This window comes from Mytilus californianus, unplaced genomic scaffold (genome assembly GCF_021869535.1).
Source record: "Mytilus californianus isolate M0D057914Y unplaced genomic scaffold, xbMytCali1.0.p SCAF_11, whole genome shotgun sequence".
Taxonomy (NCBI): Eukaryota; Metazoa; Mollusca; class Bivalvia; order Mytilida; family Mytilidae; genus Mytilus; species Mytilus californianus.
The window spans coordinates 21,531,050-21,548,813 of NW_026262593.1; the positions used below are offsets into that span (position 1 = coordinate 21,531,050).

The following is a 17,764-nucleotide window of genomic DNA, read 5'->3' on the forward strand; positions in this document are numbered from 1 at the left end:
TAAATATGTTATTTTCCGAGGAGAGGAAGGAATTTGTGAAACGAAATATTTTGCCTTTAGTACTGTCAAGTTATATATTCACAGGAGTGTTGTTGAATAAATGAACATTTTCCCTTTTTTTACATTATGCTACCTTTATGCTACAAAGGTAGCATTTCCATTCTCAAGATATACAAAGATATTATAGAGTGGCCTTCCAATGATAGTCATACATGTAAATCATTGTCTCATTGGCAATCATATTACATCATCATATTGCTATACATGTATGTAAAAATTATGTACATGTATACTTTGTAAACGTAAAGAAGACAAATGAAGTTGAACACAAGATATTTATTTGCATTTTTATCCGTATAGTCTCTGCACAACTGCCACTTCTGTTTCAAATTCAACAGATTGAATGCGGAGTCTTGTATTTATTCTTAGTTCAATGATGTCACCATCACTTGCACAAAAATCGCATACACATGTACATCAAGTTTGGCATATGAACTATGATATTTGAACTACAATAATGTGGTGTTTTCACAGTCAGGATAAGCACATGTCATTTTCTCTCTTACAAAACCATTTTTTAGTATCACACTGATAGTAGTACATGTAATCGGTCCACTACATGACTGTGCAGTAAGATTTGAAAAAAGTCATCACTAATAGTTGTTCCTGTCTGCCAGGGAATCTTTTTTTTCAATCAGAGAGGCTAGGGAGTCCTACATTCAGCACATGTATGATATTACATATCTTGTATGCTGCACTGTTAGCTAAATTTGATCAACATCTTTGTTCTTTTATAACATGCAGGATCCTGTTAAAAAAAAAAATGCTGTCAGATACTGAATGTAAATATACATGTATATAAACTTGTAAATGTCATCAAAGTGGTGGAAATAATGAAAAAAACAATTTATATACACAAAACAGGTATGTCTTGGGAAAGTAATTCCTGTGATCAATGGTGATGGGTACATTTGTTCTTTAAAGATGGACAATTTTATAAACTGTAGCCATGGACAGGTGCCTGTCTTTATAATGAAGAGAATGAAAATGGCCGACAGCTTGAATGGTCATTTTTAATTGTAAATTGCATCAAAGCTGGTGAAAATATGGAAAAAACAACTGTTATACACAAATCCAGTATGTCATAAGAAAGTAATTCATGTGCTGGGAATAATTTTTCTCTAAAGATAAAAAAGTTTATTGACTGTAGACATGGACAGGGGCCTGTCTTTATATTGAAGAGAATGAAAATGGTCGACAGCTTGAATGGTCATTTTTAATTGTAAATTGCATCAAAGCTGGTGAAAATATGGAAAAAACAACTGTTATTCACAAATCCAGTATGTCATAAGAAAGTAATTCATGTGCTGGGAAAAATTATTCTCTAAAGATGAAAAAGTTTATTGACTGTAGACATGGACAGGGGCCTGTCTTTATATTGAAGAGAATGAAAATGGCCGACAGCTTGAATGGTCAATTTTTAATTGTAAATTGCATCAAAGCTGGTGAAAATATGGAAAAAAAACTGTTATACACAAATCCAGTATGTCATAAGAAAGTAATTCATGTGCTGGGAATAATTATTCTCTAAAGATGGAAAAGTTTATTGACTGTAGACATGGACAGGGGCCTGTCTTTATATTGAAGAGAATGAAAATGGCCGACAGCTTGAATGGTCATTTTTAATTGTAAATTGCATCAAAGTGGGTGAAAATATGTAAAAAACAACTGTTATACACAAATCCAGTATTTCATAAGAAAGTAATTCCTGTGCTGGGAATAATTATTCTCTAAAGATGGAAAAGTTTATTGACTGTAGACATGGACAGGGGCCTGTCTTTATATTTTAAAAATTGAACGTGGCCGACAGCGAGAATACTGAATTTTAATTGTAAATTGCATCAAAGTGGGTGATTTAATGAAAAATTCAACATATTTACACAAAACCAGTATGTCTTGGGAAAAGTGATTCATCTCATAAATGATTTTATTCCTTTTCGAATGAAAAGGTTTTAATAAAAAATACGTCCGTGTAAAAAATTTTCATAACGTCCATGTCGGCCAAGCTTTCCCCTTATTATTGACCACAATAAAACGTTAATCGTCACAATATTTTAACTAATAATTACTACAAACTGAATAAAACAAGGTAAATAATTTACGAAATTGAAATATATACTTACATTATGCTGTTTTGAAAAGCTTGATGTAAAATAAAAATCGAAGCGGTGGTGAACTTGTCATGATCAGATGCAAAATGGCGATCTCGTTAAAGTCTCGTGTGATGCGTGTTTTTAATTGGATTTCGCTGACCACTGTTACAGTTGCCAATCTCTGTGTATATATGTCTCTGGTTTAAGTAAACAGTTTTAACTTAAAGTTTATTTAAAAAATACATTGAACACCGTACTGTGACCTATAATGGTTTACTTTTATAAATTTTGACTTGGATGGAGAGTTGTCTCATTGGCACTCATACCACATCTTCTTATATCTATGACTAAGATTAAGAAAAGAAAGTAGTATTCTTTATATAGTTCAATGTAATTACTTTAAACAATTACATCCTTTAATAACATGAAGACGTAAATACATATTTCAGAAAAAGAAAGTAAAAACTTTAACTTAGGTCAAAGACGTATATACGTCCTTGCTTAGGTGAGACAGAACAAAAATGGACCACCTGTGGTCCTTGTATGGAATAGTGTGTATAATAATGTGGACATTTGTTCTAAATGAAGCCAAATTTATCAGATTTAAGCCTGGATATGAATATGAATATAAATTTGAATCAAGTTCAGAATTAACAGATTACGGAAATTTTAACATAAAAGCGAAGGTAAGTTTTCTAATAAGCATGCATCTGTAAAATGTATTTTATATTACATTGTATAAAGACAATAAAGTGTGTGATAAGGATCGTATTTGGCCAAAGTTTTCATTGAAATTTTAACTGAAAAAAGGAGTTTTCTTATATATCTATTAAAAATAGAAAACCGAATACATTTATGATAATTGACGGCACAATTTAGGTAGTTTTATAGAAAAGTTAATTTAGAAACTTTTTCTAAACACTATTTCCTTTATATTTTGTCACTTTTAGAATAAAAAATCGATCCGTACAATTCATTGAATAACTGAATAAATGTGTTATAGATATCAGGTTCGTTAATTCGTGTGTTCGTTTTTCTCACTCATAAATACGCATCAAAACTATGCTTTTTTGTCACCTTCTGTAGAATTTGCAATTTATATCATCTTTTAACAGACTATTCAAATGTTAAAAACAATGATGATATAACTAATGAAAAATACTATTATGTATGTCCCTAAATATAATGTAGCAGGAGCAATTCTGCTGGAGATTCGGGGATGCGGACCACAGCTTATTCTAGTTTGTGAACTGATTTATACGGAGACGATGGATGCCAAATGTAAAAGCGCTATAAAATATCTACTAGTATATAAAAGAAAACCAAAAACAGTGAAAACAATTTATAATTTAATCAACAATTACAACTTTTATTATGTAAATCCAAAGTAGAAATGGAGCAGTCAATGACTTCAATATTATACCCGTATTAAGAAGGCATATGGCAGATGCACTAACCTTGTAAAGGGTGGCTGGAAAGCACGGCTTTCTTATTTTTTTTTTTATAAGTTTTCCGAAGAAGGTAATTAAAGGTTCTGCAACGATGCAAATATTAAACTTTAGAATAAAGATAAATATCTTTAAACAATGAATTCAAATAGCAAAAGCTATGCAATTTAACAAATATATACTTAATAAGCTTCATGTAAATTATTTAATAATGAAATATGAAATTTAAAGTTTAAACAAGGGAGATAATGATTACATAATAATGCTGTCTGCCACAATAAGCTCAACATCCATTAAAGAGCAAGCATACAAGTCCCTAGTTAGACCATCACTAGAGTATGCTTGCTCTGTTTGGGATCCATACTTACAAGACATGGATAGCATTAATAGCAAATACAGAAACACCTCAAGCGTTGGTAACATGTAACAACAATGGCGCAGCCTTTCTGACAGGAGAAAAGATTCAAGATTGGTAATGCTATACAAAATAGAACACGAAAAGGTTGCAATACCTAAAAATAATAAATTAATTCTACAAAAAAGACTAACAAGACATTCAAATTCGAACAGCTTCCAAATTCCATCCTGCAAAACATAGTACAGAAAAGAATCCTTTTTTCCAGAAACTATAACCGATTGGAACCGTCCGATTGGAACAAACTACCTGATAACATTGTAAATTGCACATCAGTAGACTCTTTCAAATCCTCAATTTCAAAGCATCAATATTAACTCAACCATTACATCAAACTAATTATACATTGCATTTTTCATTTTTCCTCTATTTTTGATCAGTTGTATATATATCAATCCATGTCTTGCTGTAGGTTTCCTCCTGTGACATAATCTTCAATTTGTTGAAGGCGGTCTCTATTTGGTAAAGGTAGAAGAGTTGGGACAGACAAATAAACTTGTAGCGTGGTTGAAGTTGTCTTTTTTTATCTGTTTATATAAGTCGAAAAACAAAAGGTACATAAAAAAGGACCAATACAAATAACAGGATTTGTTTTTATCTTGATTCGCATATGCCGTAAATGTAAAAATCCATATCATTCCGTGGGTTTATACATCTATGCATATCTAAGCAGATTTACGAAATTTGTACGTTGGGAAAATAATGCTTCTTCTAATTTTGTTGGGAGTGGTTTCTCAGAAAAATATAAAGTGTGCACTTGTAAGTATATAATTAAAATCACTGAACGGAAATTAAAGGTCAAATGAATTAACATATGAGTATTATTTTCCGTTTAATGCAAAAACTGGTTATCAGTGTGACACTTGAGGCCAGTAGACCATCAACTAGTATTTCAAATGTTGTATGACATTATTTCATTAAACATGTAGAGCTACTTTCCTAATGCATGTAGTGTAAGAATTTGGTTAGCGTGTTTGCTTTGTCTGTATATAGTACAATTGTAATTGGGATAACATATATCAAATTTCAATATAATATAATATAATATATACAGGTTTAACTATACTTGTTTTCCGATGTAAATATTCTTTACAATGTTTGAGCTAACGTTTATACAAACAAAGCAAGCAAGCCAACCAAAGTCTTACTCTACAAGCATTATGAAATTACTCTAAAAGGTTCATTCAACCTATGCCAACATTTTGAAATTTAGGTATAAAATTGTATGAAAAAATGTTGGCATAGGTTGAATAATTTGTAACGGATTAAACGTTATAACAACATAAATTGATCAGGAGCTAATCAATTTACAACAAGTTTAAACTTAGCTTTTAATACCATTTTTGTTATTACATGTAATAGTAAAAATGTAGGTATAATTGTATTTGTTGAGGATCTCTATTTCATAAGGAATTGATATAAAATAATATATCAAAATAATGGAAAATAAGTGTTAATTTCTATAATTTTATTAAATGATCATCTATTCACATAAAATATATACCAGTGTCAATCTAATGAATTATATAAAATATTTGATAAAAATATTTAATTCTATTTCAAATAGATTCCTTCAAATACATAGAAATACTGACTATCATGACTATACTATATATAGTACACATGTACTATTGAAACACATAGTTCTGTATTTTTGATATTTAACTATTTTTTCATAAATACTAACTCGTGTAAAATATCTATTTTGAATGTTCATTATTGAATCCTACAATATTGACACAGACAGAGAATTGTACAAAGTTCACTATGATTATCTCAAAAGTCATACACTTATTAAAACGAAGAAGATATGATGCTGCATCTGCATACATAACTGCTGAGTACTCAGTCTGGATTATTGTAACCTCAATAACTGTTTGCTGTTTCTTCAGTAGTTTTACTTTGTGGTTGTCATGATTGTACCAATTTGGTAGTTTTGTAGGTATGTTATTGCGAGTATTTTAATGTTACTGGACAATTACGTGTAGTGCATATCGTGTATATTTTATCATATAGTCTGGATTTAACTCTGAACTGGTACCCACTGTGGATTAGATTCTGCTGCCTAGTCTATTGGTAACAAACTGAATATCTATATCTAAAACATTTGGTCTTAGATGCATGATTTTTTTTTATTAGTTGTTAGTGGCTTTGAACTAGCTGTCAGGAACAGCCAGTACTCTCAGATTTGTACTTAATGTCTTTTTGTTGTTGGGATATACAAGTACCCGGCCAAGTCCACTCTGTGTTTTTGTTAGATGTATTTCTATTTGTATCCATCGGATGAGTTAAGCTTTTTTCAACTGATTTGTTTAGTTAGTTCTTATGTTTTACTGTTAAGCCACTGTTCCAGGTTAGGGGGAGGTTTGGGATCCCGCATGTTTAACTGTATGTATGTGCCTTTCAAATATGTTTAAATAAAAAACAAACCGACACCAAGCACGTATTTCTAAAGTAAAACTAATTAAATAAAGGCTGCACTTTTTTACTGGAAAGCCGCTGTTAAATAATTGAAATTTTAAAAAAAAATTATTTGATACTTATTTTAAATTTCATTTTGCTAAATTAATTTGATTTAATACTATTTGTTATGGTATTATAATTGCATATAGTGTTGCTTTTTTATTTGTATGTTGCATATTTAGTATAAGAAAGTTTATCATGAAAATTCTCAAATAAAATAGCTTAATTTCATTCTTTTTCTGTAGTACTACATGTACGTGTTCATTTTTTTTGTATTTTTATAATTAATTTAGTATTTACTTCAACACAATTTTGCTAGAATCAAGTGTTCTATTTTATCATTTTAGTCTTTTTTTTTATTTAAATCATTTTTACTTAATAGTAACAAAACACTATTGCACATATTTTATTCTTGTTTTTTTTTTATTTTTCAAAGAGTAATATTTTAATGCTTAAAAATACTGACTGTATTTTACCTGTTACTAATTAGTAATAGTTATAACAACACCTATTGTATTTTGTTTGTAGGCATAGGTTGAATATATATTTATCAAATGTTGGCATAGGTTGAAGACACCCTCTAAAACAAGTTTTTGACCTCACCTAAGTCCCTAATTTTGGGACAGGTAACTGCATGAACATGCAGCGTGGTTGGAATAGTTTTTTTTCAAATCTTACCTGTATTTAAAGGTACACAAAAGTGGCACACCGTTAAAATGAAATCTTATGGTAATAATAGAGATAATTTATATATAATCTAATATCAATAGGCTAAGAAACATTTTTGTTTACACGTTTTTGTGTACTTTTATATAGGTTAGTATAAAAAACCTATTCAAACCACGCTAAATGTCCAAATTAGGGACATATTCAGTAGCTGTCTTTAATATAATAATAAGGAGATGTGGTATGATTGCCAATGAGACAACTACCCACCGAAGTTCAAATGAAGGGGATGTTGGCAATTTTAGTTATATATTGTGTCAAAAAGAATCCACCAATTATTGTATTATTGTATCAAACGAATGAACTACCATTTATTGTAATAAGAAGTTGGTTGATATTTGCGTAATGTAACATGGTCTGCTTACTGTTCTTTTCCCTCAGACTCTCAACAGACGAACTACATCTGTGAGAGCTGGTTCTGATTTTTACATGTTCGGGGAAAACTAGCTTAGAACAATGCCTTTGATGGTGTATGGCATTGCTGCCGATGTAAAGGCAGGCCGGGCGTTGTTGCCGATGTAGAGGCAGGCCGGGAACAATAACAGGAAAGAAAACCAAACTAGAATATCAAGAAACTCGCTATTATTTTAATAAAGAAAACATTGAAATAATTACAATATAATTTCAAAGTACAAAGTTTGAATGTCAAAATAAATTGAAAACAATAATAAAATACTACAAACAATTCAAATTAAATATCAAATAATAACAATAATAATTACTGTTAAATTCAACATTTGAATTAAAATATTAGTTACTTATAAACTTTATTTATTCTTTTTCCAAAATAAAATTAAAAGAAAAATAATTTAAAATCTAAATTGTTTTCAAAATCAAGAGACTCACCTAGAATATCAAGAAACTCGCTATTAATATTATAGCGGCTTGATCAGTTTATATACTAATTTCTGAATGTCCTAGTAACCTTTAACTGATTGCAACAAACAAAAGAATTTATGCTTTATGAGTTATAAATAAAGTTGCTGACGCAGGTTGACCGCTGTCTAACTTCTAAGGCTTTATGTTGAACTCTGCCAGACATACAACTGGAGGTCAGTCTGGCATCAGCCGAAGTTTTATAGAACAGATAAGTTCAATAGTTTATTAGTCTAAGAGTACTTATCTGACACATTTGAAACATCCTACACCTCTCAAAGTATAGAACAGTTAAACAATAATTTTATATAAAATATTTTACACAGTAGATCTTACATACATTAACTAATAAACTGCATGAAATAAAATAAATTGCATTTTTCTATAACAATAATATAAAACGTGATAAACATAAAATCGAAGGAATAATTGTAACGTCATCTATATCCAAAATTTATGTCAAATATCTGTCACAATATATATTTTTAAATTGAGAATGGAAACGGGGAATGTGCTCGACCAGGGTTAAACATGTTTTGTGAGATCTCAACCCTCCCCTATACATCTAGCAAATGAGTATGTAGAACAAGTTGCTTTCTTTAAAAAAAGAAATGCAATCGTAAACCCAAATGCTTGTTTGGCATTAGATATAAGGTAACTGTTTAAAAAAAAAAAGATTTATTGTTTTATATCATTTTTGTTATATAAGAATTAGAAACTGACAGTGACTGTTTACTTAAAGTAAATACTGTTCAATGTGGGGTGAAATATTCTTGTTAAAGGAATATTTTTATTCTCTCCTCTCTCCCGAAAGACATCATGTTAAGTCACCCACTTGATGTTCCATTCTAAGATGCTGGTTTTTGTTTTTAAATTAGAGTTAGTTTTTAGGCTAAAGTTCAAATGCAAATGTGAAGAAATTTAATCAATTGATGATTATATGTGTTTAAGAAATGCAATACGTGAACCTGTAAAATAGCCGTTTTTATTGGAATTTGAGATATGTTCATGGTTATTTGAACAATGGCTTGATATTGATCATTATTAAGATCCTTACACCTGCTCTGCAAGGTTTTTTATGCTTAGGGTAGCAAGCATTGGCAATTTTAAGTTCTGTGCTTTGTGTATGCTCTTAAAAGTTTTAGATGACAAACCTCTTTTGTTAAAAACAAACACTTTTAAAACCTTTAACTCGCTTTGAAGATATTTTCCGGATGTCCCTTTTTATTTTGATGTTTTCTTATATTTTGAATTGTGGGTCATGAAAAAAGGCCTGCAAGTTTAATTGTAAATATATACAATTTGAATCGCACTGTATCCTCTTCACCTTGATGACCGAAATCAATTCATTAAAAAGATATTTATAGCCTAGACAAAACAGCTTACACCTTGTACTTATAAACAAACAAACAAAATTGAAAACAACAAAAAACTAACATGGTCAAACCTGAAATTACCACTGACCAGTATACCCATCACCTAAATATGAGTTTGTTTAAAGGTCACATTTATGAACTGTTGTAAGGTGTTCCTTTTTGTCGAGCCTTCGACTTTATTCGTTAAAGCGAGACAAAGCGATTCTACATTCCGTCGGTGTCGTCGGCGGTGGCGTCCACAAATATTCACTCTGTGGTTAAAGTTTTTGAAATTTTAATAACTTTCTTAAACTATTCTGGATTTGTACCAAACTTGGACAGATGCTTGTTTATGATCATAAGATAGTATCCAGAAGTAAATTTTGTAAGAATAAAATTCCATTTTTCCGTATTTTACTTATAAATGGACTTAGTTTTTTTCTGCTGGGAAACAATACATTCACTCTGTGGTTTAAGTTTTTAAAATTCTAATAACTTTCTTAAACTATCCTGGATTTGTACCAAACTTGGACAGAAGCTTGTTTATGATCATAAGATAGTATCCAGAAGTAAATTTTGTAAAAATATTCCATTTTTTCCGTATTTTACTTATAAATGGACTTAGTTTTCTGCTGGGATACAATACATTCACTCCGAGGTTAAAGTTTTTTTTAAATTTTAATAACTTTCTTATACTATCCTGGATTTGTACCAAACTTGGACAGAAGCTTGTTTATGATTAAAAGCTAGTATCTAGAAGGAAATTTTTTGTCAAAATTTTGTACCTGTTTATCTGTATTTTACTTATAAATGGACTTAGTTTTTCTTCCAGTTAACATTACATACAGTCTGAAGTTAAATTTTTTAGATTTATAAACTATCCTGGATTTTTACCAAACTTGGACAGAAGCTTCTTAAAATAAAAAAAATAGTATTGAGAGGAATATTTTTATTGATGTTTTTCCTTATTTTTGTTGAGCCTGCGATTTACAGCAAAAGTAGGCGAGACACTGGGTTCCGCGGAACCCTTACGATTTTCTTTATCTGAACACGATTTTTTCATTAAATATTAAAGGGTGTCTTTTACATGGTAAAATTACACTACTGTCTTATGGTATGTATGTAAATTCTTTTAAACCAGGAGTATTCATAAGCACATGTCCCAAGTCCGAAGCATGTTGTTTAGTGGTTTCTTTTTTTGGTGCAGTTCATATTTGCTTTTTGTTTCTGGTTTGAAGTTAAATTAGATCTGTTTTTTTCCTGTTTAAATTGTTTTATAACAGTGTTTGGGGTCCTCGGTAGGATGCTGTCCAATGTGAGCCAAGCTTTTGTGTTGAAGGCTGAATTATAACCTATAATTGCTAATTTTGACTACACTGTGTTTTGATGGAGAGTTGTCTTCCTACCACATTTAAAAAGATATTCCCTGACATTTGACAAATCCATTAGAATAATCGAGATATTGAAATTGAACTGAAGTTGCCTAGTAGGTTTCTTACGTTGACCCGGCTATCCTTTTTCTCTCTTGCTGGATAGTTTTATACTGGTCATTTGGGGGCACTGTGTAGCCTACTGATCAGTCATGAGATGGCTCAAAATCTTCTTACACTATTTTACATTTTCGTACTTAATATATTAAAACCGAAAATTCATCATCTGATCGTCTTTATGAAATAATAATTATTTATTTTTATTTTGACGAACATTTTGAAGAGCATTAATTACTACAGGCCGAACTTATAGTTAGATAATGTGTTCCCTGACCAAGATAACTATAAATAGAAATTATTTTTTCTTATCTCTGCCTGCATCTGTCATCACTCGGTGTCTATTAATTAATAGGCATTTGATAAGGAAATAAAAAATATTTAAACAAAGAAAATTGCAATTTTAAAGAAAATAAAAACTATTCAAGGACGTATATCAATTTAGATTATATACGTCCTTGGTCTATCCTAGACGTAAAATTTCAATAAAGTGCTAGAAAGACTTCATTTTAATTTCAGTATTGTCCTTTAGTTAGTCCCACAAGGACGTTGAGGTATGAAAATTATGAAATAGCCTGCTTCGTACATTATGTACATTTTTCCTAGACTCGGAATCTTAAGTGAAATGCTAGTAATACTTCTTTTATAGATTTTAGTTTTAACAAATCTCGTTTCGAATATAAATCGCATTGTTTACGTGAAATCTTAACTCATATCTAAACACAGCTGGTTTCAACGTTTGACTCTAATTAGAATAACTACGCGTACATGTAAGGTAAATATTAGCAGCTTGTAATTGCGTGCAAGGGAGTATTCAAATGCTTACTAAAGTAGCTTGCGTCATAATAAATTTCGCATCATATGTAACATATCTCTATAGCAACTTTAAGATGCTAATGATTCAACAGGTCAAATAATAAGCTATTGCGCATGTATATGAAAGGTGGCCATAGAAAGAAACAGATGTATTCCGAATAACATCCGGTGTTCCGAAAGACTACGGACATCGTCCAATATATACTGCGTAAACCCTCAGGGGTTTACGCAATAAACAAACACATGTGCAATACGCACGGTAAAACTCAATTCAAAAGAAACTTCACTGTTTATGTGATTTCGGTAGTCTCTTAATTTTATTCACATTTTTTCTACACGCGCTGTGATTTGTAATAGCTTGACATATAAAATAGGCATGCAGTTATTGTTTTTGTCGTCCTGATGCTGTGATAGTGACGTAGGCTACACATTTCCCATTAGGAATATTGCATAAATTACTTCGACATGAACATTTATTAGCATATTATGAACCTTAAAGACCAATTTAATGATTAAATTGTTGAAAAAAAGTTTTTTCGGACGTTATTGTGGCTTTGTTTCCTTGCTATTTCTTTAAAAATAACGTGCTATATTCATAATTTTAAAATTTTTATAATTCAAAACTTGCAAATATCTTTCAATTATTTTCAAACAAAAACTGCAGTGATCTGATTTGGAATGGGACATATTCAAGAAAAGTGCAATATTTTTTTTCAGAGGAATAGTCTCACATATTTCGATATGACTAAAAGCTGAAAATAAAAATGGTATTCGTAAAAAAATTGTATTTCATTCTCTATACTAAATGATTTTCATTTTATAATCCCCTCCTATTCAGCTCGAATGTGACCTACAGAATTGATATACTCGGTAGAAATAATGGATGTAGTGACGAACTTTATAATTTAGATGTAAAAACTCATACGAGTAAATATCCCCCATCAGTTGGATGGTTCCAAACAATTTTTAATGAACCTTTTAAGCTTTGACGGTATGCAGAGATTTTCGATCGTTAAACAGGATGTGAACAAAACCAACTATCATCGAGAGATAACCCCTTAAGATAAAAGACTATCCATTAGATAATGTACATGTCAAGGGTTGAAGATGTTTTGTGCATTATGACTTAAAGTCTTTTAAATTAAAAAGAGTGAATTTTGCTTTTACTTTAAAAAAAAACCACCATGTATATCTTAACAAAGAAAAAAAATCCACAACATGAATATTTAAAGTTTGAAATGTATCTTCCCTAACAAGCAATTCTCTCAGTTAAGAAATTGTTCCTTTATCTAAGGATTTCCCAATATGATGAATAAAATGAGAAGAGTCTTTCGCTGTTTCATTTCTTTTAAATTGTCTCATGTGCATCTTTATTTTAGTTGTACAATTCTTCATAAGCTCAAATATGCTGTTTTGTTGTTTAAAGAGGAACATTATAGATATATTTTCGCCTCGGCGAGGACTTTAAAATTTATAATTTAACTATCGAGATTGGATATATACGATAATCCACGAGTTACTATGTAAGAATCTGTTTCTCTAATGATTAAAAAATAAATTTTCCTTTTTTGCTAAACTAAAATCCCCTTCGAGTGCCTTCCACTTTCCATAAAGTTGTCAATTTCATTAACACCTGTTAGCATATTTTGATGCATCCAGTGAGCTGAGAAAGGTTATGCCCGATACCGAAATAATTGAAAATCAAAATATTTTCGAAATGAATGAATTCTTGTTTGCAAGAAACAATAACATTCTTTTTAGTGATTCCACAATCAATGCACAACGAAAAAAAGATAAACAAACTTAACACAAGCACATTAATTTATTTCAAAATATATTCACTCACGCATTATTGCACCAAATCCTTTTTTAGACAATTCATGTCTCTTCATTGATACTCGATACCGAAATAATTGAAAATAATTAAAAATCAAAATATTTTTGAAATTATTCCTATCTTGATTGATTGCTTTACGCCACATCAACACAAAAAGGCTATATCGGCGGCGAGAGCTATTTTAATTATTATAACAAGACGGTTTTTTTTCACAAGAAGGCTTTCAATTTACTAAAACTTCAGTTTAAAACGAAAATACTTATTAGCAGATAAATATATATCATAAAGGATAACATGATAAAAAATCTAAATCATTTTAAACTAAAACAACAAATTCAAATTTTGGAATGTATTCAAAAATTTCGTTTAAAATGAAACAATTGTTTCAACAGGAATATTATTAAATAAATCATCATACATATTATTTACATTAAAATAGGTTTTTTCCCGGATATCGGAAAAGTCTATACATCCATGCAAGTAAAATATGTTTTATTGTATACTTGCAATCGCAAGATATACATACTGGTAGAATTTCGTTCTTTAAAAAATACTCTTTTGCTATTCTAGCATGACCAATACGACATCTAGATATAACACACCGATCTCTCCTGCTTATAAATTCGTTACAGCTCTTTTCATAATGCTAGCAAGACAAATGTTTGTTTGACTTGCTTGCTTTGTTTGTATAAATATTTGCTCAATCATTGTACTTAAGATTGACATCTGCAAACAATATAAGTAGGCGGAGTTAAACCTGTGTATAGGTAAATTTGATTATTTGATAATGTCCAATCAAATTTAAATATAATGTATTCAAGTTTAAATCCGCCTTTTTATGTTGTTTTCAGATGTCAATCTTAATTACAATGCTTGAGCAAACATTGATACAAACAAAGCAAGCAAGCCAAACAAACCTTTGTCTTGCTAGCATTATGAAAAGAGCTGTAAAAGGTTTGCATAAAGTTGGTTTTAATTTCATGAAATTTATTGTTATTCTCTTATATTATATTTAAAATCAGTATATGGTATTTCACATTTAGATATTAGGTCGTTCAGGGCATTCTCTGCTTCCTGATCTACGACTGTGTTTCCGTCAATAACTTGGCACCAATATAAATATAAGTTTCTTTATCGAGAATTTTAAAATTTCTCATTACGTAAAGGGTTTTTAGAATTAACGGGTTATTAATTTTGGTATTTTGTATTGCTTGAAGACATGATAGCGAATTAGAATTTTGTATTGCTTGAAGACATGATAGCGAATTAGAATTTTGTATTGCTTGAAGACATGATAGCGAATTAGAATTTTGTATTGCTTGAAGACATGATAGCGAATTAGAATTTTGTATTACTTGAAGACATGATAGCGAATTAGAATTTTGTATTGCTTGAAGTCATGATAGTGAATTAGAATTTTGTATTGCTTGAAGACATGATAGCGAATTATAAGTGTGTATTGGTTGAAGACATGATAGCGAATTAGAATTGGAACAAACTTTGATTTGTCAGAAGTAGCAATAAACTGTGAAACAGAATTATCGCCTTAGCTTCTGCAGTACAGATGGATGCAGCAGAAGGTAAGCGGAGAGTTGCAGCTCTGTCACAAAAGACAACAGCAGACGACATTTGTCATCCTTCAATCCATCAATAGTCTGTTGAAATCAAATGTTGAAAACTTAAATCGAATTTTGACTGTAAAATTCGAATGTTGAATATTGAAATCGAATGTTGAATATTGAAATCGAATGTTGAATATTGAAAAATGAAAGTTGAGATAAATAAATGTTGGCAATCAAATGCACAATATATTAAAAATCAAATACTGAGATTTGAAAGTTGAACGTTTAAACGAATTATAAAACATAACGCCAAAAACTCTCAGGACTGGTAAAATAAAAAATATGTACTGAAGTACATGTATTAGTTTGTGATTAGGTCAGCTAATAAGGGAACCACTAGTGGTAGGCCAATGATATTTGGTATGCATTCGCACATCTCATTTCAGTGGAGATTGTTTGGTCGTGTATCTTCAGTCATGGTTCATTGACTTTGAATATTTTTTTCATAATTTACATGTCATAGTATTGTTATTTAACTTCAACATTTGAATTTTACTATATCCTTGTGCCGTATATTTTTGATCAGACATAGATCTTTAATCCGGGCCGCCCCCTTATGGAGCTTCATTTATGCTTAATCCAGACTTTTGATATATATCAGCCCAATTGTGTCTAGTTTGGGGGCCCCGCGGCAGTCTTTTTCTTTGTTACCATAACTCTATAGCACAACCTGTAAGTTATCTGTAAATAATGTTTTCTTATTTGGCTATGGTATTGTATTTTCCATGATTTTTGGTTTATGATTGATATCTTAGTGTACCTTCTATCTCTATTATTTAGCACTTATGACGGACAGAAGCATCTAGTTTCACATCGATTATCAAAGAACGTCATAATTTGACAGCATTAGCCAAACCGTGCTCTTAGATAAAGCAATATATAAATAAGAAGATGTGGTATGATAAAGCAAGTATAACTTATTAGACATGCATAGTTTATTACTTACATTTTTGTCTCGTTTTCTTACAGATCAGTTTTACTAATATTGATGAAAAGTATGGCTACCAGGAGATTTTATTGAAAATCTATTCGTTTACTTTTTATGCAAATGATCCAGGTAAGGCATAGTTAGATTGTTCGTCTGACCTCTTAAAAACAAATATGCAAGTAAAACAAGACATAATATAATGCTAATATACAAATATATACCCCTAAAAAAACCTACAAACAAATATCCAATATTGAGTTAATAAGTTTTTTTTCAAAATAATTGCTTTTAAGTGACATCTTCGCATAGTCTGAATTGATTTTTGTCGTATTGTGAACCTTAAAGAATCGGGGACAGACATGACCGTTGTCTGTTTGGCATAAAGTGTTGATTTTGCAATGGTCCGTTAAGTATGATTAAGCTTAAGCATAGCCGCGTCGGCCGTTTGCTGAAGTTAAGTTTTGCGTTTGTGTTTGTCCATTTAACCAAAACCTGATGGTATCATTGGCATACCATTGCCACTGCAATAGTTTGTATAACAGTTCATAGTCAACATGGTCGGGACGGCCGTGACTTACATTTCATGGCTGAATAACTTTCTGTTGTCATGTCATCGTATATTTGTTCCGCCTAACAGAAGTTCCACTGGAAACATTGTTATAAACAATGTCATAATATCTGTTCCTGTTGGAACAAATATTCTATACCATTTATTCCGTTAGGAACATTTACTGTAATATTTATTCCAGTGGAAATAATATTCCAGAATATTGTTTCCATTTGGAACTTATATTATGAAGGAACTTCTATTCCGTGACAGTCATACATGTCCAAGGCTACTCCACCTGTCGATATCGTCGATACACAATTGGACCATAATTTTTCGATATGACTCGATGTCGTCGATATCATGCGACATCTTAAGCAGACGAACCAGCAGAAACGAAATTGTCTATGTGGATAACTGAAGCAGATAGGCATTCGGAACACAATATGTTGATATCGACAATATCGACGACGACATCTTAAACAGACGAACCAGGAAAAACTAAATTGTCTATATATATATAGATAACTGTAGCAGTTAGAATGTGAAACACGATTTATCGATATCGTCGATATCGAAACTACATCGTGTCTTGGACATACCTCTCTGTTGTTGAATCGTTCATTAACATGTGCATGGTCTTTTTTTAATGTTACATTGCGCTTATTCATTAGGTCAAAAATGCATTTTATGTCTGACTTATAAGCAGTGATCATTAATCATAATTGACATTGTATTACTATTGCAGATACACCTGGACATGATATGGACTTGAGTAAATGGTGAGTTACAGCGCTCTCAAATTATAACTATATATATACACAGAGAAATAAACCTATTATATTCATTTCTTTGCCATTTATAGGTGTCGTAGGTTTTTTTTACCCCTCTATCCTGTCTGGAAAGTAAACATCAGTACGTTGATGGTTTTCTGTAACTGAAGAAGAAGATACATTAAATTTGTATGCGTTACGAACGAATATAGTCCCTAGTGTGAACAGTGTATAACTTGCAAACTTTTTTCATACACTTTCCCTATTTATTTCTTGATATTTTGTGCATGAAATATTAAGTAAGGGGATGAAATTACA

At 30.7% G+C, this 17,764-nt stretch overlaps 1 protein-coding gene and 1 long non-coding RNA gene across 2 annotated transcripts in view; one reads left to right on the forward strand and one right to left on the reverse strand.

Moving 5' to 3' along the window:
* Nucleotides 1-321: 321 nt before the first annotated feature.
* On the reverse strand, nucleotides 322-2,341 carry LOC127719735 (uncharacterized). Its single transcript, XR_007990469.1, has 2 exons — nucleotides 2,184-2,341; nucleotides 322-808 (listed from the first exon to the last, which is right to left on the reverse strand). It is a non-coding gene; the product is annotated as an uncharacterized LOC127719735 (long non-coding RNA).
* Nucleotides 2,342-2,508: 167 nt separating this feature from the next.
* The window catches only part of LOC127720827 (uncharacterized), a 73,500-nt gene continuing 58,244 nt past the window's right edge, over nucleotides 2,509-17,764 (forward strand). Inside the window, exons 1-3 of the mRNA XM_052227576.1 lie at nucleotides 2,509-2,839; nucleotides 16,168-16,255; nucleotides 17,422-17,455. Coding sequence (XP_052083536.1) covers nucleotides 2,675-2,839; nucleotides 16,168-16,255; nucleotides 17,422-17,455 — 287 coding nt within the window. The 5' untranslated portion in view covers nucleotides 2,509-2,674. The remainder of the gene's footprint in view (nucleotides 2,840-16,167; nucleotides 16,256-17,421; nucleotides 17,456-17,764) is intronic.